Raw genomic sequence first — 24,078 nt, 5'->3', positions numbered from 1 at the left:
GTGAAACCCCATCTCTAATAAAAATAGAAAAGAAAATTAACCAGGTTGGGTGGCACATGCCTGTAGTCCCAGCTACTTGGGAAGCTGAGGCAAGAGAATCACTTGAATCCAGGAGGCAGAGGTTGCAGTGAGCCAAGATCACGCCACTGCACTCCAGCCTGGGCAACAGAGTGAGACTCCATCTCAAAAAAAAAAAAAAGAAAGAAAGAAAGAAAAGAATTCTACATCCTTAAAAACACTTAGGATTGTCAATCTTTTAAATTTGAGCCTTTCTGGGAGTGGTGGTAGTGGTTTCTTGTTGTGATTTTTAACTTGCGTCATCCTGACGAGTCATATGAAGCCCTGGTGAGCTTTATTTCATTATTTTGACCATTTGGATATCTATCTTTTCCAAGTTTCTGTTCAAGTCTTTGTCTAATTTTTTATTGGGCTGGTTGTCTTTTAATAATTTGTAGAAATCTTTTTTTTTTTTTTTTTTTTTGGTAATAGTAGTTCCGAATTGTTTGTTAGATATATGTATTGCAAGTATCCTCTAGTCTGGTTTGCAAACATTTATTTATAAGCAAATATAACATTATGTTCTTAACCTAAAGGTTATAAGAAGACTGGGGAAAAAATTCTAAGGTATATTTTGGCATATTCTTATGCATTAAAGAAGTGAGTCATGTTTCAGATAAATTTTTTTAAAAAGTATTTAGTTCATTTCAACTAGCCATTTATGAAGCATCTGTTCACATCTTCTAAGGGTTCCAAGATATGTAAGATAGGTCCTCCCATGAGGTGTTACTGTGGAGAAAGAGAGGCAAGTGGGCAACCAAGACTGCTGTAAGATGTGAAAAGCGGCGTATAACATGCTACAGGAGCAAGGATGAGGGAGAAACTCATTTGGCCTGAGACGGCAGTATTGGAAGAAGGGAAGTCTTTGAAGATGGAGCAAGAGTTTCCATGGTTGTTCAGGCTTTGCAGGAAAAGGGAACATAAGAAACAAATGCCCAGAGGAATGAAAGGGCCATATGCCAAGGAGCAGCGGGTGTGGTGGTCAGAACATAGGATAGGAGAAAGAAGGAATGATTTGTAATAAAGCAGAAAAAGCCAAGTGAAGATGGGAGAACCTTATTAGCATTGTTAGAACTTCAGACTTTTATCCTGTATGCTAGCCAGACACCTCAGGATTTTCAAATTATGGAAGTAATAAGATCAGGTCTGAATAGATTAAATATGATTAGAACATGGGTTTTTCATCTTTTCTGGCCTTGAACCCCTTTGGCTATCTGATAAAGCCCATGAATCCCTCAGAATATAATTTATATTAGGTTAAATATCATATATTTAATCTTTGTATAAATTAAAATACATAGGAATTAAAAGGAATTCAATAATTTTGAAATATAAAATAGTTCTTAATTGTGATACTTGCTCAATTATTAGCACATTTAAAAGAATCTAGTGGTAGGTCTAATCATAATTTCAAAGTAATGCATATAAATGATACCTTGAGATATGTGTCAACTTTAATCATGTTATGAAAATATCTAATTTCTGTTGGTAACAGTCACTGGTACTGTGGTTTGTTGCTTATGTTTATAAGCATAAAGGAAATGCTAAATTTCAGTTGGATGTAAATGAAAATAAAAGCAAACTTTTCTAGAATTCACAAGGTCACAGACCCAGTGAATCCTATGCATATATGCCAAGCTAGGACCCTCTGTAATGAGAAGGACACCCCAGCTGATAGGATAGATTGGAAGAGGGGGTAAGTGAAAGGCAGGGAGGCCAATTAGGAAGCTGTTTCAATGATCCAGATAAGCCTGAATGGAGGCTGTTGTGGTTGGGTAGAGGGCAGTGGCTAGTATTTGGAAATAGAATCCAGGTGTGTATATTGCAGGGTGTGTAGGGGAATGGGTGGGGAAGCGGGAGGGAGGAATGGCTAGAGGAGTTCACTGAGGTTTCTAGCTTGGGTAAGACAGAGGATGGCAGACTAAGCCACACTAGCTCTTACCTGGGTTGCAGGAATAGCCTACTGTTAGTTAGTTTCCATGTGTCTGCTCTTGCCCCACTATCATCTAATTTCAACAGAGCAGTCAGAGTGAACATTTTAAACATAAGTAAGACCACATAATGTCTCTGCTTAAAGCCCTGCAATGACCAGTCCTTATGATAGTCCCTAAAACCCTATGTAATCTAGGCCTCCATCCCCTCTCCAACCTCATTTTCTACTGTCTCCCCACCCACATTCATTGAGTTCCAGCTGCAATTGCTCTTCACAAGCATATAAGGGAATGCTCCTGCCTTGAGCCTTTGTGCCGACTGTCCCTTGGCCTGGAACAGTCTTCCTCTAGATAGCCACATGCTAACTCCCTTAACTCCTTCATGTCTTTGCTCAAACCTCTTCAAGTCTTTTCTCCCTTAACCTCCTTCCGATGATGCCTACCCTGACAACCCTATCTGGAAATGCCTTTCCCCAAATCCCACTTACTCTGCTCAATTTTTTCCTGCCTCTCATATCTCATACCATTTATTCATTTATTGTCCCTCTCAGTCTACATAGCAAAAATGAGTCCCTGCACACTCATAGGTGCATGAGGACAAGATTATTTTTGTTCACTGTTCCAAATATCAACAACAGTGACTGGTGCAAAGTAGGTGCTCAATAGATACAGTAAGAATGAATAGGGAGGATTTTAATCACAAAGGAAGAAAAGGCAGGAGAGAAGTAGAAGCTCTCAGGGAAGAAAGAGAATGTTGTTGATTTAATATTGATTTGGAAGGATCTGTCAGTCATCCTGTAGATGTAGACAGCTGGGTAGCCTGGAGGGCAGGAAAGGATGGTTTATGCTAGAAATGTAGATTTGGAAGCTGATTGGCACAAGGGAGACAGATAAAGCGTGGACTTGTTCAGAGAGTACTTTAGCCTGAGCAATTTGGTGGTAAAATTAATATTTAAAAAGTAGTCAGGGCCAGGCATGGTGGCTCACATTTGTAATCCCAGCACTTTAGGAGACCAAGGTGGGTGGATTGCTTGAGACCAGGAGTTCAAGACCAGCCTGGCCAATGCTGTGAAACCCCATCTCTACTAAAAACACAAAAATTAGCCAGGCATGGTGATGCACACCTGTAATCCCAGCTTCTTGGGAGGCCGAGGCATGAGAATTGCCTGAACTCAGGAGGTAGAGGTTGCAGTGAGCCGGGATCACACCACTACACTCCAGCCTGGGCTATAGGGTGAGACCCTGTCTCAAAAAAAACAAAACAAAAAACAGGAAAAAAAAAAAAAGAAAAAAAAAAAAACAAAGAATAATGGGGACAGTATGGTGATTGTCCCTGGGAAATCAGTGAGACAAAACATATTTTAAATTTAAATTTTAAAATGTGTAATAGATTTTTTTCTTAGTACTCTGGCAGCAGTGCTGTTGTAAAACAGTGGAGTTCTATGTATATCATAAACGTTCTATTTTGGCATTGTGTGTATTTTGTATTTTCTAGCTTATCTGATAATAGGGCGTGAGGTCGAATTTTCATGAGTTCTTTTTTTTTTTTTTTAATTAAAAAACTAGATATGGGGTCTGTCTATAGTCCAACTCCTGGGCTCAAGCAATTCTCTCACCTCGGCCTCCCAAAGTGGTGGGATTATGGTCGTGAGCCACCACACCCAGCAAATTTTCAGAAATTCTTGAGTCTCAAAGTAGAAATGGTAATTATTTGTTTTAATTCTGAGCAATCATATATTAAAACATACTCAGCAGGCCAGGAGCAGTGGCTCACGCCTGTAGTCCCAGCACTTTGGGAGGCCGAGGAGGGCAGATCACTACAGGAGTTTGAGACCAGCCTGACCAACATGGAGAAACCCTGTCTCTACTAAAAATACAGAATTAGCCAGATGTGGTGGTGCATGCCTGTAATCCCAGCTACTCGGGAGGCTGAGGCAGGAGAATCATTTGAACCCAGGAGGTGGAGGTTGCAGTGAGCGGAGATCGTGCCATTGCACCCCAGCCTGGGCAACAAGAGCGAAACTTCATCTCGAAAAACAAACAAACAAAAACTCTCTCTCTCTCTCTCTATACACACACACACACACACACACACACACACACACACTCAGCTGAGGGATTAAGTGGACCATATAAAGAGATTCACATGAAACATTACAAAATTCTATGTTGTATATTTGGAGGAAATGTATAAAAATGCAAAGCAGTCACACCTTATGGTGCGCTTAACCCATTAATTTAGAGAACTTGAGCAAAAGAGAAGAGAGAGCGAGGTATCAGAGAGAACAATTTAAGTAGTTCAGACACACATATCTGCCATTCCACTCACCTATTGTCTTCTACATAAGTATGAGAGGCAAGGCTAGAAGTGGTTTTTCTATTAAGTTGGTATTAGTTTTTATCTGTCTCTCTTAGAGTAAGCATTTCACTGTGCCAAGTGCAATTCTAGTATTCCACATAAATTTTTGGAATTAATTTGTTAAACTCCATTAGAAAATATTTTGGAAATCTTGACTGAGATTACGTTGACTTTATGGATTGAGAAAGGACAGACAAGATCTGTCTTCCAATTTATTTAGATCTTTTATGCCATTTTTCACAGGTCTTTAATGTTTTTAAATTAGATTTATTTCTAAGTGATAGTATGGTTTTGTTTTTGTGAATAGACCCCATCCCTTAACATTTTCTACCCGGTGATGATATACTAGAAGCTATTAATTTGTAAAATGTTGGTCATATATCCAACCGCAGTACTAAATTCTATTAGTTCTGCTAATTTAACTATATTCTCCAAAATAGTTTGTTTTGTTTTGTTTTTTTTTTTTTGTTTGTTTGTTTTGAGATAGAGTCTTGCTCTGTCACCCAGGCCGGAGTGAAGGAGCATGATCTCGGCTCACTGCAACCTCTGCCTCCTGGGTTCAAGCAATTCTCCTGCCTCGGCCTCCTGAGTAGCTGAGATTACAGGCATGCACCACCATGCCCGGCTAATTTTTGTAGTTTTGGTAGAGACGGGGTTTCTCCATGTTGGCCAGGCTGGTCTCAAACTCCTGACCTCAAGTGATCCACCCACCTTGGCCTCCCAAAGTGCTGAGATTACAGGGGTGAGCCACTGCACCATGCCCAAAATAGTTTTGTTTCAATCTTTCCATTTGTATGTCTCTTTTGCTGTTTTAGCATATTGACTAAAACTTAAAGTGGCAAAAGATATTCTTGTTCTCGACTTTCAAGGAATGCTTGCTTTGAATGTTTCACTATTAGGCGTGATACTTACTATAAGGTTTGGTAAATGCTCTATAAGAGAGTTTTGTGCCAGGCATGGTGGCTCATGTTTGCAATCCCAAGGTATGGGAGGCCAAAGCATAAGGATCACTTGAGGCCAGGAGTGCAAGGCCAGCCTGGTCAACAGAGTAAGACTCCATCTCTTAAAAAAAAAAAAAAAAAAAAAAAAAAAAAAAAAGGCCCTGTGCTGTAACTCACACCTCAGGAGGCTGAGACAGGAGGATTGCTTGAGTCCAGGGGTTCCAAACTGCAGTGAGCCTGATTAAGCCACTGCACTCCAGCCTGATCAACAGAGTGAGACCCCATCTCTAAGAAGAAAAAGAGAAAGTTTTCAGGCTGGGTACAGTGGCTTGTGCCTGTAATCCCAGCACTTTGGGGCCAAAGCAGGACAATGGCTTGAGCTCAGGAGTTTGAGACCAGCCTGGGCAATATGGTGAAACCATGTCTCTACAAAAAATACAAAAATTAGCTGGGCGTGGTTGTGCATACTTAAGATCACAGTTACTCAGGAGGCTGAGGCGGGAGGGTTGCCTGAGCCTGGGAAGCAGAGGTTGCAGTGAGCAAGGATCACGCCACTGCACTCCAGCCTGGGTGATGGAGCAAAACCCTGTATCAAAAGTTTTCCTTTCTTTTTAGCTCTCAAAAACATCTTAATAGGAATGAATATTAAATTTTGTCAAGTGTAGATTTTGGCATAAAACAATAATTTGCTTTCTATTTTCTTCACTCAGATAGTATGGCAATTTGTATTAATACATTTTATAATTTTGAAGCAGTCCTACATTCCTAGAATAAACTCTTGGTCATGATGTAATATTCCTTTAATACACTGCTGGATTCTGTGCTGATATTTCGTATTTTTCTTTCTATGTTTATAGTTGAGATTTATTTCTTATGTTTTTGGGGGGATGGAGGACTACTTTTCATTTTGGTTTATTAGGATTATGTTGATCTAAAATGAAATGGGAGACCCTTTATCCTTTTCCTTTGCTCTGGTCAGCTTATTTAAAAAAAAAAAAAGGCAAGATCTGCTCTTTGATGGTTTAGTAGAACTTTCTCAAACTCTTCTGGGCCTGGTATCTCTTCTTGGAGTGGATCTTTGACTCATTTTCCAATTTCTTTTTCTTTTCTTTTTTATTTATTTTTGACACAGGTCTTGCTCTGTCTCTCAGGTTGGAGTACAGTGGCGTGATTAAGTCTCACTGCAGCCTTGACCACCCGGGCTCAAGTGATCCTCCCACCTCAGCCTCCTGAGTAGCTGGGACTACAGGTATGCACCACCATGCCTGGCTAATTTTTTAACTTGTTGTAGAGACGGAGTCTCACTATATTGCCTAGGCTGGTCTTGAAACCCTGGGCTCAAGCTACTCTCCTGTCTCAGCCTCCCAAATCTTTTCAGTTTCTTAGATGATGATCAATCTATTTGGGTTCTCTACCTATTCTTGATTCCATTTAATAGTTTATAGTTTCCTTAAGGCCATCTATTCATTTTAGTTTTCAAATTTGAATGTACAAAATTACATATAAACCTGATAATTAAAAGTTACCTGCTGTAGCCACAGTTATCTTTCTAATTTCCAATGTTGTTTGTGTTCCCAGAGAGTTGCAGACATTTAAACTGCAGCCTATTTAATTGAAGACAAGAAGAGAATTTCCACAGCAGTACTATAGCAACCAATAAGACTAAGTCTTATAAAGCAATTAGAAGTTCAGGTGTTTAGGGATTTGGGTATCTTGGAAAGAAAGCCTAAAATGTTTGAATGATAAAATATAAGAGCATTTTTACTCTCTTGATGCTCCACTAAAATAATAACTAAAGAGTCCTAGATGGATAAGCAGAGATTGACTAGGTAAAAAAAAAAAAAGCCCTAGAAACTCAGAAGCGTTTAACAGGGTTCCCTCAACTCTCCACTCCCCCTGGGCCATCTTATCTCTACTGGGAAAGACATTCATTCTTAATTTTAGTTGGTCTAAGAAATATAACATTAAAATCCTTTGCTTGACTATTGAGTTACCAGCAGGATCATCACAGAATGCATCAATGTCAATTCCTTCACATTTCAATTTCACCAAGCCTCAGATTCTATCTTCTCCATTTTTCTTCATCTAGTTTAATGAATCACCTGTATCTTTATTTTCAGTCTGTTATCTTGGGCAATCCATGCCATTAATTTTCAGTTTATCTTTTACTTAGGATGAGGAAAAATGGCCAGACTTTTTATTCCAGGATTCACTCCATTTACAGGTGGCACATTACCCCTGTTGCAAAATGCTAGCATATCAATGTCATTTTCTCCTCTTCTTCTGTTGGATTCTGCAAGTCTCATCTTGTTACAGTACTATACTTCTGGCTCTACTTAGGGGCCATGTTCTACTTAACAGTTTATGGTTTTGTCAACCTTCTTTCTGTTGTTCACTTTGTTTCAGATGTGCTAAATTTTAGAAAGCTCTGAACTAAGCTGTACTTTGATATAAATATCCTTAGATTAAAATGTTAACACATGGGTTTTAATGTTACATCCTTATTCATGTAATATATTCGGAAACCATGAATATTTAAAATGAAAGCAAACAAATGTAAATCACATGCTTCTGACATACATTAAGTTTAGGTTTCTCCGTATGTATTAAGACCCAAGGAGTCTAAATATTCCAGACTAGACCATAGCACAATCCAGGCAGGAGTCATGTCAATCTTATTCACTACTAAATTCCTAATGCTAGTACATGTCTGGCACATAGTAGGTTATCAGTACTTATTATTGATTGAATAAGTAACTGACATAGATATAGGGAATCTAATTCAATAACGCATTAACTTCTTCACTCATGATTTGAAAGTGATGTAAAATTGTATTAGATATTTTCAAGTTTCAAGTATCAGAGATGTTTAGGTTGCCTTTGTTACAAACTTGTTTATTGGAAAGATTCACGGAGCCTTAAAAGGAACACAAAAAAATCTCAACAGGTATACAGTCAAGTTTCACAGAAAAATGGACCATCATTGCCATCATTCAGGACTGGCAGTACCTCCAGCAGCCTAACTATAGCTTTTGGCTTAGGAGTACTTGGTATCCATTCAGAACCCTCTGTTGTTCCTTTCTCCATTGCTCATTGTTAGGGAGGCTTCTGTGTCTGCTCCAGCTGCCACTAACTCTGCATGTCTGATGCACATCACTACCCTCCCATCAGCACCATCATAAAGAATATGATTGGCCAATCACTAACCATGAGAATGTACTTCTTCCGTTGGGCTCAGTTCTCTAGCACTGAGCAACTTTGTAGGCTGCTTGCCAGCCTATAGAGTGTTGCCTTCAGGTCAGGTATTGATTGCTGGTTCAGCCACTTCTGGCCAGGGGAGTTAGGGTCACATGGCCAAAAGGGAGCCACAAATGAGGCAGGTACACTGAGGCACCTTTCATGGCTTAGTGCTACCTTACTATTAAAGGTAATAACCAGGGGCTGTCTTGTGTCAATAGCTAATCATCCAAATAGCTATACTGATTTTATTTTATATTCATGTTTCCATGTCTTCATAACATCTTTGCTATGTGAATTTCATTGGCTAGACAAGGCATCAATACCCAGTCACGTTTCCAAGAATCATGGTACATTCTGATGAAGAGACAGAAATGAGCCATGATTTACTGAGAGGAAAATGTCATGTATATAGCACACTGCAAAGAAATTCAATACACGTATATTTTTGAATAAGAGCTAGGGACATTTTTTAGTTTTTCACATGTGACTGCCTACAAATCAAACATTTCTGAAGTATATTACTCTCAGAAAAACAATTTCTGCAAAACCTCTGCATGTTGGATTTTGCTGGCACACATCGAGATCATGGACAATGTTTTTTGGGGGGATATAGTACAAACGATGTTGAATTCCCAAAATATGTGCCTGGGATAAAACTAACTATTCTCAGAATTATATGTATCGTAATAACCTGGTATGAAGTAAGGATTTGATTCAAAGCAATGGCACTGTGAATTTCCCAACTGTGGGTTATTTTCTGAATACACAGTGAGTTCAACTGGGCCCAGGCTACCTTTCTCCATCTGTAAAGTGTTTCAAAATTGTTCCTTCTCTTTTGGGTGACATGATTGCCAGATCAAAAAGATATTTCTCAGTCCTTGTCTTATTCGACTTTTCCACAACAGCCAACATAGCTAAACACCCTTTCCTTCCTGATAGACCATGGCACCAATATGTTCATCTACTCCCATGCAGCAGCCACCGTTTACAGGCTGATGGCTTCTGAGTACTATACCTTCAAATGAGACCTCATCCTGAAATTCCAGAGCAGAATCTTTTTCTGTCTTCAGAATGTCTGTCTAGATGCTATGGGTTTTCCAACAAAATGCCTCTGAAACTAAGTTCTTTTGGTCCTTTTCTCCCCCATCCCCATCTCTCAGTGGCCAATCTGATCATTCTCTTGTATTTCCTATCTTAAAGTACATGGTGACCTACCAACTATTCTGAGGAGGATTGATGACTGACCTCTCTTTCCCTACAGCCAGTCACCACCAGAGTTCTATCAATTCTACCTCCTAAAACTCTCTCCAGTCCATCTTCTCTGCTCCATCCTGCTGCCATTGCTTTAGTTCACATTTACATGAGCTTGAGGTTGGATCACTGGAATAACTTCTTTGCTACCACCTCCCCCACCATTCTCTTCCCATCTCCATCTTCTGTTGTTGAAGCAATCTTTCTGAAACAATCTATTTGTTAACCTTTTATAGCTTTCTGTCATCTACAAGAAATTCCAAATTCACTACTATAGTTACTTTGGTTTGCTGTTGCTGCAACAATGATGCATAACAAACCCTTCCAGAAATTAGCAGCTTTAAACAATAACTTATTCTTATGAATCTATGGGTCAGCCATGATGGTTCTGCTAATCAAAGTTGGGTTGATGTGTGAGTCAGTTCCAGTCCCTTCCATGTGTCTTATTCTCCTGGGAACAGCAGGTTAGCCCAGGCATCTGCTTTTCATGGTAATGGCAGAGACAACAACAGAGGAAATAGGCAAGATTTCTTAAGATTTAGCTCAGAGCTAGTATACTGTCCCTTCAGCCTCATTCTCTTCATTAGAGCAATTTATGTGGCTGAACCAAGAGCTGGGACATATACTCTGACCTATTAGTGGGAGGGACTGCAGTTACCTGCCAAAGGCATGGATGTGGGGAGGAATGAAGACTGGGGCTAATGCCAAAACACACACACACACACACACACACACACACAGAAGCAAAACCTCTCTCTAATGCTGTACCTATTGCTTATGTTTAACCTTCTTGAAACTGACCTTCCAAAACGGCATCTTGATATGTTCTAACATGCCTCAGTGACATGCTGTTTCATCTGTGAAGAATAGCTTCCACCATCCTACCCCACTTTGCCTGTCAACCTCACTCTTTATTCTCCAAAATATAGCTAATATGTTCTTTTCTTTCCTTAGCAGCCTCCTCTCCTAGAGAGAATTAACTTTTCCTTCTTTGTGCCACGTGTTTTCCTTATGCATGAATATTTTTGCTGTTATCAAACGAAACTGCAATTATTTATTAACATGACTGTCTCCCTTCTAGATTGATAGAGCTTTTTGGGGTAAACACTTCCTTTTCTAGTCTCTGTATTTCTAGGGCCCAGCAAAGTATTTGCCATACAAAGTTCAATGAATACGGAATTGAATTAAACTTACATTATACAGAAATGACATTTTGGAAATAAAGACCAATTATTTTGAATTGCAGGTAAAGAATTTGCCTGTGCAATTTGAAATAAGAAGGCTAATGTTCTCTTTTCTCTGAAGCATGGCAGCATGAAATTATTGAGAGCCAGGCATAGCAGAGCTTGCCTTTAACCATGGCTACTAGGGAGGCTGAGGTAGGAGGACTGATTGAGCTCCCAGGAGTTAGAGACCAGTCTGGGAAACACTGCAAGACCCCATCTGAAAATGCAAAAGGAAAACTGAGATATATACAATCAGCAAATAAAGGAATAGCTCCTAGAATTCTCTATGCCTAATTGAGCTTTGAGGTTCTGATAGAAGCAGCAGAAACTGGATTTATCAAAAAGGTACTACAGGTTGTTTTATCATGCTCTACTACATGTGAAGACTTCAGTCTCAATTATGAGTTTTCCCATTTGTGAAAAGGGGTTAGGGAATTTCTGTAGTTTTTATGCATTCTTACAAACCTTTTTCTTTTTTAAATTGAGACAGTAACCTTAGAAAATATTTCTCTTACAAATCTTTTTGAAGGGTAGAACTCTGTTCAAAAATCCTTTTCTGAAATACCTGATCAGTTTATATTGCACATTTTGAAATGGAGATCACTGTTGCTGTTTATATCTACTTTTCAAGTCCAATGTATGAAATCTTTTTAACCATGAAAAGTACTATTGTGGAATTCTCATTAGGATGCAATGAACTGATATATTCTGATGAAAAGATGTAAAGGATCAGTAACTTCATTTATAATAAACAATATCTCTACCAGCTCATGAAGAGTGAAGCTGCTTAGAGTGAAGCCTGCCCATCACTGCTTCTGAAAATAGCTCACACTGTTTGGGTAGGTAGTTCTGTGTGGGACCCTCTAACAAGTATGAAGAGAAAATTAGTTTCTATGAAAACTCTACTGAACCTAAAGTGGGTGCTGTGGCTCATTTGTGTAATCCCGTGGGAGGCTGAGGTGGGAAGATCACTTGAGTGAGTCCAGGAGTTTGAGACCAGCCTGGGCAACATAGCGAGAACTCCTCTGCCCTACCCTGGCAAATAAGTTAAAAAATGAGCGGGCACAGTGGTGATGGTGGTGGGTGGCTATAGGCCTACCTCCTCCAGAGGCTGAGGCAGAAGGATAATTTGCCCACAGGAGTCCAAGGTTACAATGAGCTAAGATATTCCACTGCACTCCAGCCTGGGTGAGAGAGTGAGACCCTGTCTCTAAAAAACAAACACCTGTAATCCCAGCACTTTGTGAGGCCAAGGCCAGGCAGATCACTTGAGCCCAGCAGTTCAAGACCAGCCTGGGCAACATGGCAAAACTCCTTTTCAACAAAATATATAAAAATGAGCTGGGTGTGGTGGCATGTACCTTTAGTCCCAGCTACTCAGGAGGCTGAGGCAGGAGGATCATTTAAGCCTGGAAGGCAGAGGTTGCAGCAAGCCAGGATCATACCACTGCACTCCAGCCTGGGCAACAGAACAAGACCCTGTCTTAGAAAAACCAAAAAAAAAAAAAACTCTACTGAATCTAGCCTGTTTTCAGAAGGGCTGTTCACCATTGTTCCTACTATATCTAGGTTGTGCCCTTACCATTTTGTGATGCATTCAAGTCTCATTAGGGTGCGCTGAACCCTTGATAAGATAGGGCAATTAAATGCCACATGACACATTTAAAAAAAAAAAAAAAGAAAAAGAAAAGATTAGGGCAAGCAGCAAGTTTCCTTAGCCCAGAATTTGTACCACTAAAAGGCATCACTTGGTTGAGGAACATGGCTGATTTTCACATGACTTCTGAGATGCTGGGTAAGCCACTGAGTCCCACAGCAAATAGAAATATTATGTAAGCTACATATGTAACTTTAAATTTTCCATTAGCCACATTTTGAAAAATTAAAAATAAAATATTTTTAATTTTTTGAATTATGAATTTGAATAATGAATTTGAATAATGAAAAATTAAAAAAAAATAGGCCGGGTGCGGTGGCTCAAGCCTGTAATCCCAGCACTTTGGGAGGCCGAGACGGGCGGATCACAAGGTCAGGAGATCGAGACCATCCTGGCTAACACGGCGAAACCCCGTCTCTACTAAAAACACAAAAAATTAGCCGGGCGAGGTGGCGGCGCCTGTGGTCCCAGCTACTCGGGAGGCTGAGGCAGGAGAATGGCGGGAACCCGGGAGGCGGAGCTTGCAGTGAGCTGAGATCTGGCCACTGCACTCCAGCCTGGGCGACAGAGCGAGACTCCGTCTCAAAAAAAAAAAAAAAGAAAGAAAAATTAAAAAAAATAAAAATAAATTAAAAATTAAAAATATTTCAAGTACTACCATTTCAACATGTGATCAATATTTTGAAAGTATCATTAGGGATATTATACATTTTTTTCACACTGTCTTTGAAATCTGCTATATATTTTATACTCACGGCACATTTCAATTTGTAGGTTCAGTTCTCATTAGAAATACCTGATGTGGAGCTAGGCACGGTGGCTCCTGCCTATAATAACAACACTTTGGGAGGCTGAGGCAGGAGCTCTGCTTGAGCTAGGATCACACCACTGCACTCTAGCCCGAGTAACAGAGCAAGACCCTGTCTCTTGGAAGAACTTTAAAAATTTGGGGGAAAAAAAAAAAAAAAAAAGAAAATCTGATCTGTATTTAGATTTCCTAAAATCTGCAGTTAAAAAATTAGATTCACTTCTTGGCCTTTTGGCTGAGATCAAGTGTAAAAAAAATTAGATTCATATACTCAGTTGTTCCAAGCATACTTAGCTTTAAAAATGAGTTCAATTATTGAAAATTTGTTTGTTTGTTTGTTTTTAGAGACAGGATCTTGCAGTGTTGCCTAGGTTGGAGTGCAGGGGCACAATCATAGCTCACTGCAGTCTTGAACTCCTGGGCTCAAGTGATCCTCCTGCCTCAGCTTCCTGAGTAGCTAGGACTACAGGCTCATGCCATCATGCCTGGCTAGCTTTTTAACATTTTTATAGAGACAATGGTCTCCCTATGTTGCCCAGGATGGTCTGAAATTCCTGACCTCAAGCAAGCCTCCCACTGGGCCTCCTAAAGTGCCAGAATTACAGCCATGAGCTACCATGCCCAGCTGAAAAGTTATATTTAAATTAATTAAAATTAACAATTCAGTTTCTCAGTTTCACTAGTCACATTTCAAGCACTCAATAACCACAGATGACTATAGTTACTGTATAGGCCAGGGCAGTTCTAGAGAATAGTGACAGCCTTGAATCTTTGTGCCTAGGCTGGTGCTATTCAACAAGACAAAGGATTTGGAAGTCAGTCCATCTGCCCTTAAAATATAAAAGGAATATGCAGTTTTAAGATCATAAATATGTGTTCAGAAAAAAGACAGATGGTGTGTGTGAGTGTATGGGTTCTAAAAGACATTGTGAGGTGAGACTTTGGGCCCTGAGAGTCCAGAAGGGTTTCTGTAGTTGGGGGTGGGGATCTCGTGTAGGGCAGAAGCCCAGTGTCAGGAAGGTGCAGGGTTTGGGTGGAAAATGAAACTAAGAGACCTTAACAAATAGTGGGTAAGAACATATGCTCTCAAGTCATGCTCACTAGGTATGAATCCTGACTCTGCTACTGCCTAACTGCTTAAACTTGGGCAAATTATTTAACTTGCCCTTTCCTGTTTATTTGGTTATAAAATAGGGATAATATTTCATAGGGATGTTGTATTAAATGGACTAATAAATATATAAATCATTCAGAATAGTGCTTATGACTTAAGTACAGCTGCTATTATCTGAGGATGACCATTTGCTCTTTGGGGTGTACATATAACAAACTAACCAGAGCTATTTGATTTAGAACTTTTATCTTAAAGTACTAAGCCTAAGTGTATAGCAACCAATTTAAATTCTAAATGCAGAACCATTTCTCAACATTTCTGAGCCATAATTTACCCACTTGAAAATTCTGAAATTATTTAACTTATTTCAGAATATTATAGTAGAAATTAAATGAGCCTATTCAGGAAGCAGTTGCCTTCTACTTATTATGTATAGCTTTGGGAAAGTTACTTGTTTCTCTGAGCCTCAATTTCCTAATCTGAGAAATAGTTATCACCCTCTTTGGATCAAATACATAATATATGTAAAATGCTGAGCACAGTTACTGTCATGAAAAACGGCCATTATTATTCTTTAAAAAGACATTAAGTCTTGGTGGCTTAGAGACCTCCAGAAGCTTAGCAAAATGGTCAGATTAATTAAAGGTTTATCCACCTTGAAGTTTAGAGGCCCTTGTGTTTCTAAGCCCTGAGACACTTATGCAGGCTGGGACCAGAAAGAATACATTTTTACTTCCTTATACCTGTGGTTTTAGAGGGTAGACAAACAGGAACCTCAAAAAAGAATAAGCCAGACAACCAACTTATGTGAAGGTAGAGGGTTGTTTACAGAAGCCAATGCCTTAGCAATGACTCCATGATTTTTCTCTTAGAAATTAATTGTACTGAATTTAAGCAGATAATGAGAAACAATTTAGATATGGAAAAGATAGCTTGCATTTCATCTTGTTTCAACAAGTACTAAAAGTACACAGTTTGTTTTTTTATCTTTGCAAGAACAGATTTATTTATACATTTTAATTCTACTCATCTTTATTTCTACAATATTTCATGGTGAATAAGATGTACTGATTACCATCTTTAAAATAATGTATCTTCATTTGATTCTCAACCACTTATTCATGATTATCCTCTAGCTGTGGGTCATAGAGTTGTTCTTTTAAGATACTAGAGAGATCTTAACACTTTTCACTCATTTACTGTAACTTTTACAGAATTAAAGATCTTCATGTTTGCATAACCATTCAGAACCTCCATTCTCTTTCTTAGTCACATGGTCATCTTCCCTGTGTGTCTTCTGCCTTCAAACCTCTCCTTATCAGGACACTAGTCAATGGATTTGGAATCTACCCTAATGATCCACCTCATCTTAACTTCATTACTGTACATATATCTAAGTTCACATTCACAGATGGGGGATGAGAGTAGGACTGCAACATATGTCTCTCTTTTTTTTTTTTTTTTTTTGAGGGGAGAACACATTTCAACCCACAATGGGTTGCTACTATTATGAGACAACATATAATGTATACATTGCCACATTGCCTCAAAAGTATAATGAAAATGTATCATTTACAAATGAAATTTGTGCTACCCACCAATTTCTCACCTCTAGCTTTATCCCACTAGGGAGAAAATGCCAGCCAGTATTAGACGTGCAGAAGATAGGCATGCACAAGAAAAGCATATTAGAGAATACAAAGGTTAACACTGAGCTCCTACTTTATATCCAGTTCTTTGGTAAGTGCTAGGGATACAAGAAAGAAAAAGGTACCAATCCCCGCTCTGGGGGAGCTCATCCTGGTAGTCTGGACTGGTTCCATGACTTTGGTCATAGTAACAGCCTTGTATTCATAAAGTGAGCAAACCAGTTATCCTCATCACCTTAATAAGTAAAAGAACTTAGAGACAGTCATTACAGATTGATAAGACACCACCCATTTCAACAAAATCTGTAAAAGTTGAGGGGATGAAGATGAGTTGCTGAAGATGAATTAACGTTTTTTGAAGTTAGTTACTCATATATGGCTTCGGAACCCTAGGGGAAAGCAAAATGGAAAGCAAATCAGATGAAAAGAGGGTAAGGTTCTTGCCAGCTATCTTGATTCCCTTGCTTACCCTTACCCTTCACCAACATTTGTTCTGCTTACGTGCTCTGAGGTGTGAACAGAGCACCTTAGAGTGAATTGCCATTTCAAGTCATTATTTCCAAACATTCTGAACATGTGCTACATAATCATAAGATAAAAGAAAGCAATAACTATTGTCAGAGTCTAAACACCTCAATTTTATAGGTGAAACAAAGATTTTAGAATATGACTCGATTAGGGCCATGTAACTGTAATAGTACTGTAAGCTCCTTGAGAGTAGTGACCCTATCTGGTTTTGGTGACGTTTATATTCTCAGAGACTTGTATGTGCCTAGCAGGTAGTATTCAGTAAATGCATATTATGGAATGAAACAATTTGAATAATGAGTCAGAAATACACCTTTTTAATACTTTTTCTACTGCCATGATGATTTCAAATTTTTGAACAGGTTTAAGATTCTAAATTTAAAAAAAAACTTCAGGTTAGTCTAACAAATGTTGACATCATCATTTACACATGTGCTGTTAAAAATTATTTAAGAGAGAGTAGTTTGTGCTACACACTAATAGTCTTGGCTTCTGCTCTCAACATTTCCTGATCTTTTTACCTCTTTTGCATTAGATAGAGGAAGAAAGAAGCTAAACCAGATTTTGCTGCCTGTTCACCCAGTAAGCCTTTTACAATAGCTGTTATTTGGTCCCAGCTGTTGTGCTAAATTTAGGTTTTTGGCTTATCTGTAACTGTTCTGTCTCCCATATCCAAGGTTAATTGCAAAGTGATTGTAGAACAAGTAAAACTTCAGTTCATTTTTTAAAAACTACATAATACAGTATTCAATAATATCAAAGTCAAATCCACTGGGATTTAATATTTGTAGCATTTTATAGATTAAAGAACTGTTGCCATTTGTCAGTTTCATCTTCATGATGCCAGAACATTTCGGAGAAAATGAAATGTTACCCTCCTGAATGTTCTCTCTGCTCTGATTAGATACAATCGTGGAGTTAAGGTTAACAATTTCAGTTGTACATGTTATTTTACTGTACATATCTAAGCAGTAGAAAATGTTGCTTTTTAAATATTTCATGCTTTTTTCATAAGAACTTTATCTGAGGCCCCCCAAAAAATAGAACTGTCAATCTTGCACTTTATAAAACTCTTCTGATGTGAAAATAATAGGCTCATTGTAAAAAAAAAAAAATTTAAAACAGAAAGGCACAAATAAAATTGCCTTAGACTTGTCCTAGTACTTTCCTGTTGTGATCCTTTTATGCAAAATTATATCTAAAAAAAAACTTTTTCTAATGAAACCAAGAGCCTTGCAAATTTTTACCTGTCTCCATTTGGGCTCATGCCCCAGATGTACTTTGTCTACAGATTGAGTAGCTAATAGCTGCAGCGCTTGTTAAGATTGGGTTTTTTTAAGTACAGCAGATTCTTGTCATCTGTTTGTGTTTAAATGACGACAACATCACAACACGAAATGTCATCATGTCACATTGCTATAGCACAACAACAAAATTACAGCTCCCCAACAATAACATGCTGTCAAAGTGTCCTCCTGCCCATGAGTCAGTGTTTTAGAAGTTATGAAGATTATTTTTAGCACAGCCAGTGTCTTGGAAGCTTGGGTTCTGAATCCTACTAAAATCCTTAGTGATTTGGGAAAATCTAGGGTGGGGGTGGGCTTCCTGTTCTTAAATTATCCCACTCCCTGACCCGCATAGCTGCCCACCCTCCTGTCCCGGCCACATTACACCCGGGTTCCATTATGCACTGCAATCCACTTGGGGCTCGATCACAACTCTGCGCCAGCATCCCGTGTGGAGGAGGAGGAGGAGGAGACTATAATTATCCTCCACGTCTGGGGCAGGCCCTTGGATGACATCTCCCCAGTTACCCTGCGCTCTAATAGCGCAGCTCCGATTCCTAGTCTCAGAATCCAGGCGCGCCTGGGCCGGCTGGGGGAGCAGCCGAAGTGCCTGGGACCTCTCAGGCTTCCCGTATTCCGCCGGTGCCTCCCGGCCGCCATCTCCAGCGCCGTCGCACCCGCCGAGCACCTGCACCGAAAACCCGGTCCCAAACTAGCGCCCCGGGGCGAGCGGCGGCATTGCCATAGCAACCGGGCGCCAGGGCCGCGGAGGCCGCCGGGGAGGAAGTGACGAGCGGGGTGGGTTGGCTGTTGTTGGGACACGTGACCCAGGCAGTGTTTTGACAGGGCAAACAGCAGAGAAAGAACTGGCCGAGCGAGGGGGACGGGGAGCCCGGGCGCCAGAGCTAGAGACAGCGGGCGGGCAAGGAGCTGGCAGAAGCTCTGGGCAAGAGGGCCGGCTGGAGATACGGGCGGGGGAAGCCCGGGGGCCGCGGGGCTCCGGTGCCAGTCAGGCAGGGCGAGGGGCTGAGCGTAGGGAGCGGAGCGAGGCGGTGGCTGAGGCGCGGGTGGATGGCCACAGGGGCGCCGGGGAGCCGCTTCGGGCTGGTAGTCTCGGGTCCCCACGGTCCCCTGAGGCAGCCCCTGGGGCCGCTGCGCTCCACACTCCGCTCCCGCCGGCCCTGCGCCTCTCGGAGCCTGAGGTCTGAGGTGGGAGTGTGATGTGAGCCGCTGGGCGAGCGGTGGAGAGAAGTGCCAAGAGGAGGCGGGATTGGGACGAGAGAGGAGAGCGAGTTAGTCAGCAGAGGTCGGCCGAGGGAGCCGAGGAGCCGGCCAGCCCGAGAGCGCCATGAAAACAACTCTCCGGCAGGGAGAGGGGCAGGCGCGGCGCTCGGTGCGGCGGGGCTGAAGGAAATCCGGGGCCGCGGCGGGACGGAAGGGGCTGCGCAGAGCAGGGGGCAAGCCCCCGGCTGTAAACACCTCCCCCGGAGCCGGCCGCGGAGGACTGGTTGGGAGTTGGTAGGGTCGCCCCGGGACAGCCCGGAAGAGTTCGTTTGGGGCTGGGGGCTGGGCAGGAGGAGGTGACTCGGGTTTCTGTGTAAACTTGGCCGCGGTTGCCGCAGGAAGGCTAGCCAGAGGGTAATTACACAGGTGAGGCCCGGCGGGGCGGGCGGAGCGCTCGGGAGGCGCAGGGGACTGGAAGAGTTGGCTGCGCCCAGGCACCAGGTGGAAGAATTTCCATACCAGCCCTGCGGAGGTGCCTCTGTTCCCAGAGGCGTTTTTGTACGAAGGGGTTAGTTTGTGTTGCTCGAATCTTTTTCTTCTTCTTGCCTGTACCTCCAGGTTATAAATAGATCCCGCTTTGGTTCAGAGACTGTGTGTCAGAGAAGGACACATTGGCCTGGAGAGCACAGAGGCAGGGAAGAGGGTGCTCGATCCGGAGGAGATGGGGGAGGCGGTGCAGAGAGAGTTTTGCTTTTTTCAGACCAGCCGAGGGTGCTGTCACCGCAGTTGGTGCCAGGAAGAGGCCTAACTTAACAGTAGTTTACTTGCAAGGTCCGGGTATTAGAATAGGGCCAGATTAATTTTATTTTTATCTCTTTCAGCATTTTGAAAACGAAGCAGAAGCCGTAGAATCAGCGGCGAGCCTGTTGAAAGAACCCACACGTGCATTTCACAGCACTCTGGGTGAAAATTGGATGTGAAAATGAAGCCAGACCGAGGTAAATTATTTAAGTAGGGCTTGTTCCCCCACCCCCTTCTTTTCTATGCCTCAATTTAGAAGTGTTAACCTAATTCTGCAGTAGGATCAACTATTTCTGTATCATATGTAATTATCTGTTTTTGTGACAGATTCCAGCTGGTGAGGTAGAGAAAGGCATATGGAAGAGAAGGTTAAGCTTTTTTAACAAAAGTGCTTCTGAAACAGTAGCTTCAAGAGAGATTCTAGTGTATCTCAAAATGAAAGTAAAGAACGGTATTTGTATCTGTTGCCACAATACAGGTATTTTAGAGTTGTACTTGCTCGTTTTTAGGCAGTCAATGAACTTCAGCTTTCAAGAAGTTCATAAGCTTTTTAAACTTGAATGTGAACTTGATAAAATGAAGAGAAAACTTAAGATTTTGAGTTGATAAGTATTATTTTATTACTACTTTGATTAGTTGATTTTTGTGCTTTAAGCAAACTCCAAAAGTTTGCAGAGTACTCCAGTATTCAGTATACCAGCATATGGACAGTTTGGGCCACTGAAATCCCTAGTGATAAGTAAATGTCACTTCCTTTTTAAACCTGTATTTTCAGGATTTGTAAGAATATTATATACACTGTTTTTCAAGGATTTCAAGGTAATTGTTTAATCAGTCTTCTGATTAATGGCAAGAACCAATTTTAGAAAATGTTAATATAATAATGGTTAGTAGTGAGAGCTTTTCCGTCAGATATGAGTTTGATTCCAAGGAACACTGTGAAGTGGGGATTATTTTATTTGGTAGGGGGCTGGACTAGATGACAGATTTCCTTCCAAATCCAAGTCTTTAGGATTGCAAATATTAATTTATCCAACGAATTAGATGCTTATTTTAAAATTCATATATATTAAACTGGTTATTTTTCCATATATTTTTTTCAAAGTAATTAGACAAATTCTCTGGGTAAAATAGGTCTATTGAAATGCACCAGAAGGAATTGGAGAAAACCGTACTTAATTCAGTGAGTTAAATTAGTTTTAGGTGTTGGCTATGATATACAATTAGGCAGCAGCTATGTGTGTATCAAGTATTAGGAAGTGTATTGCTCATGAGCAGGTTCCTTGTGTAGAATATACCAAGTTTAGATTTTTAGATTACATCAATGACTTTGGAAAAATGGCACCAAGGTTAGTAATTGAATCTCAGAATAAACAAGCAAATAAAATCAAAGTCACTATTTATTTTGAATTGTTTTGAAAAGTTGCTTTACAGTCATAAGCAGTTTTTAAAATAGTATTTGCAGCCAAAATGAGTGTTAAACACAATAAAATGTTTAGTTGTGTACTGATACAGATTTTTAGGGCAAACAAATTTATTCATCAAGATTTCCAAAGAAGTTTTCACCTTAAAAATTGTAGCTTTCTTTAGCATTCTCAGGTAAAGATGATGGGATTGTGAGTTTAGTATTGTGATTATATTCCATAATAATAACATAAACCTTTAGACCCATGGCTTTTTTTGTCTTTTACTAAGACCTGTGTAAGTAATCTTTTACTTAGCAAACTAGTACAGAAATACTGAAATAAGCTTTTCACAAATGTACTTACCCTTACTGTGCGCAATGTAGTGTTGTATTTTCTATTCTGTTTTACGTTTTGAAAAATTGCTGTCACCACCCATTGAATTGATTTCTTCACCAATTAATGGGTCATGATGACCTGCAATTTGAAAGGCACAGTTATGGACACCTCTTAACAAGAAAACAGTTACACTTAATTTTTTTTTTTTTAAACTACATTGGTATCTAAAGAACTATCCTATATAAATTACTTTTCTGGATAATTGAAACTTTTTAAACGTCAAAATATTTTCAGTTGTAATCATGATATATGGAGACATTTTAAAAATGTTCATGCTTCTGGTTTGAGTTTTTTTTTTTTGTCTCTAGTTTAAACTATCTCAGCCTATCTTTTTTATTCTGATTTTTATGTTCCCTGGATGTCAATAGTTTTTGTTAATATATTTATCCTTGCCACCTTTTAATTTTCCTGCTTTTAGTCTCTAAGCTAGAGAATTAGATAACTATACTTAACACTAAGTTTTCTATAAGATGAACATAAATAGGAGAACTTCTCAGCTACTCATTCAGAATGTGAGTAAAGTGTGAATTTTAATGTAGAGACTCAGATACTAGTTTCGTGGGACACAGCTGTACGTCAAAGAGTTAAAGTTTCTAAATAAATATAATAGCCTCTTATCCTACATGATTGGGTGTGATGGTTGGCTAACAGTAAAAGTCTAAGGTGGGGGTCAGGAAAAAAAGCTTAATTCTTTTTCTATTGACTGTCTGTTTTTATGGAAGGTATGGGGAGCATTGGTCAGTTCTGCTCTCTGTACCCTCCATAAAAACAAACTGATAGCCAATAGAAAAAATTATCTGAAGATCAGGAGTTTCTACTATATTTTCAAATAAGATGTTATGGTATAGCATGATAGCTACATTTCACAATAGTCGATAGTATTTCACTGTAAAGGTAAAAAATTTAATTTTAAACAATAATATAACATTACTTGGGTAACACTGCCAAAGATGAGTCTTAGATGTTGTCATTAGCACAAGCTTTTGTGTTTTTATACTTGTTCCATTATTTGCTTGCTCTCTAATCTTCATCACATAACCTCTAAGGGTCTCAGTTTCCTTATCTGTAAAATGGGAATAATTCCAACTTCTCACAGTTAGAATGAAATATGACAGTGCTTGGCACATAGCAGATATTAAATAAATAATAGCATTTATTATGCTAAATAAACACTATAGATGCTTATATATTGGTCAGTTATAAGATACACTCAACAGAAGAAATAATGAAATGTTTAATAACCTAACGCTATTTTGTTTTGTTTTGCATTCATAGTGTTCAACCTGCTAAGGCTCGAGCAGATTAATAATTTTTCAATATATAGTTATCTGAGAAAATATAAAAGCTACAGAAGGATACTTGCAGTATATGTATAATGTGTTTCTTTATATTGTCATTTGCTATTACAGTTATGACTTCTATATGTCAAGGATGACATGGGTGGACTAAGCTTTCTGAAATAATTAGATTTTTAAGTGATGTTAACAGCTGACTAGAGCTGGGCAGCTGGAAAATTTAATGTTATTCCACCTTTGACTCAGGGATGTACAAGTTTGGACCTGGTTCTAGATCTGTGTGTATATTGAATACCTGGTGTTTCAAGAGAAGTCTAAAGTGTGGTCCATGGCCTGTTGCGGTGACTCATGCCTGTAATCCCAGCACTTTGGGAGGCTGAGGCGGGTTGATAGGTTGAGCTTGAGACCGAGACCACCTTGAGTTCAAGACCACCCTGGGCAACATAACAAGACCCTATCTCTATTTAAAAATAAATGTGGTCTTAGTGTAGAAGTAATTAAAAACATATTAGGTTATGTTGTAAATGTATTTCTAATTTTGTATTTTTGATATCTGAGCTTATCAAAACTGCTATGAAAGATTAAGACCTATAAAATAAATCATCAATAAATTAGTAATTTAAATCTACTGTTACAATTCATATTCAAAAACATTGTAGGCTATTGATCTTTAAGTTAAAACTATTAGTACAAAATGTGTTCCACAAACAAAACACCACACTATTTTGGGGTTTTTGTTTTTGAGGTTAAAACAGAGAAGTGCTTAGTTTTTTCCTCCATATTGGCTATATTACAAATTTAGACATTAGCCTTAGAATTCCAGTGGTTTATGAACTTAACTGTAGCATAATGCAACCCTGTTAACCTCAAACAATTCACTCCTAGGCAGGTGAAATAGGAGGAAAGAAG

General features: G+C 39.7%; 1 protein-coding gene across 15 annotated transcripts in view; it reads left to right on the top strand.

The window, feature by feature from the left end:
* ATOSA (atos homolog A) overlaps nucleotides 1–24,078 on the top strand; it is a 132,151-nt gene that overhangs the window by 12,660 nt on the left and 95,413 nt on the right. For 5 of the 15 annotated variants that reach the window (XR_010588068.1, XM_073995822.1, XM_005559602.4 and 2 more), the window contains exons 1-2: nucleotides 18,904–19,839; nucleotides 20,153–20,269. Coding sequence is in view for 9 of the 15 variants with exons in the window: in XM_073995822.1 (XP_073851923.1) it covers nucleotides 20,254–20,269 (16 nt within the window). In the remaining 6 variants the exon portion in view is untranslated. Of the gene's footprint in view, nucleotides 1–6,420; nucleotides 6,538–18,903; nucleotides 19,840–20,152; nucleotides 20,270–24,078 lie in introns of those variants that run through there. The other 10 variants (XR_012414982.1, XM_073995824.1, XM_005559605.4 and 7 more) reach the window with 4 other exon arrangements.

This window comes from Macaca fascicularis, chromosome 7, assembly GCF_037993035.2.
Source record: "Macaca fascicularis isolate 582-1 chromosome 7, T2T-MFA8v1.1".
Classification (NCBI taxonomy): Eukaryota; Metazoa; Chordata; class Mammalia; order Primates; family Cercopithecidae; genus Macaca; species Macaca fascicularis.
This window is presented reverse-complemented; position numbering and strand designations above follow the sequence as displayed.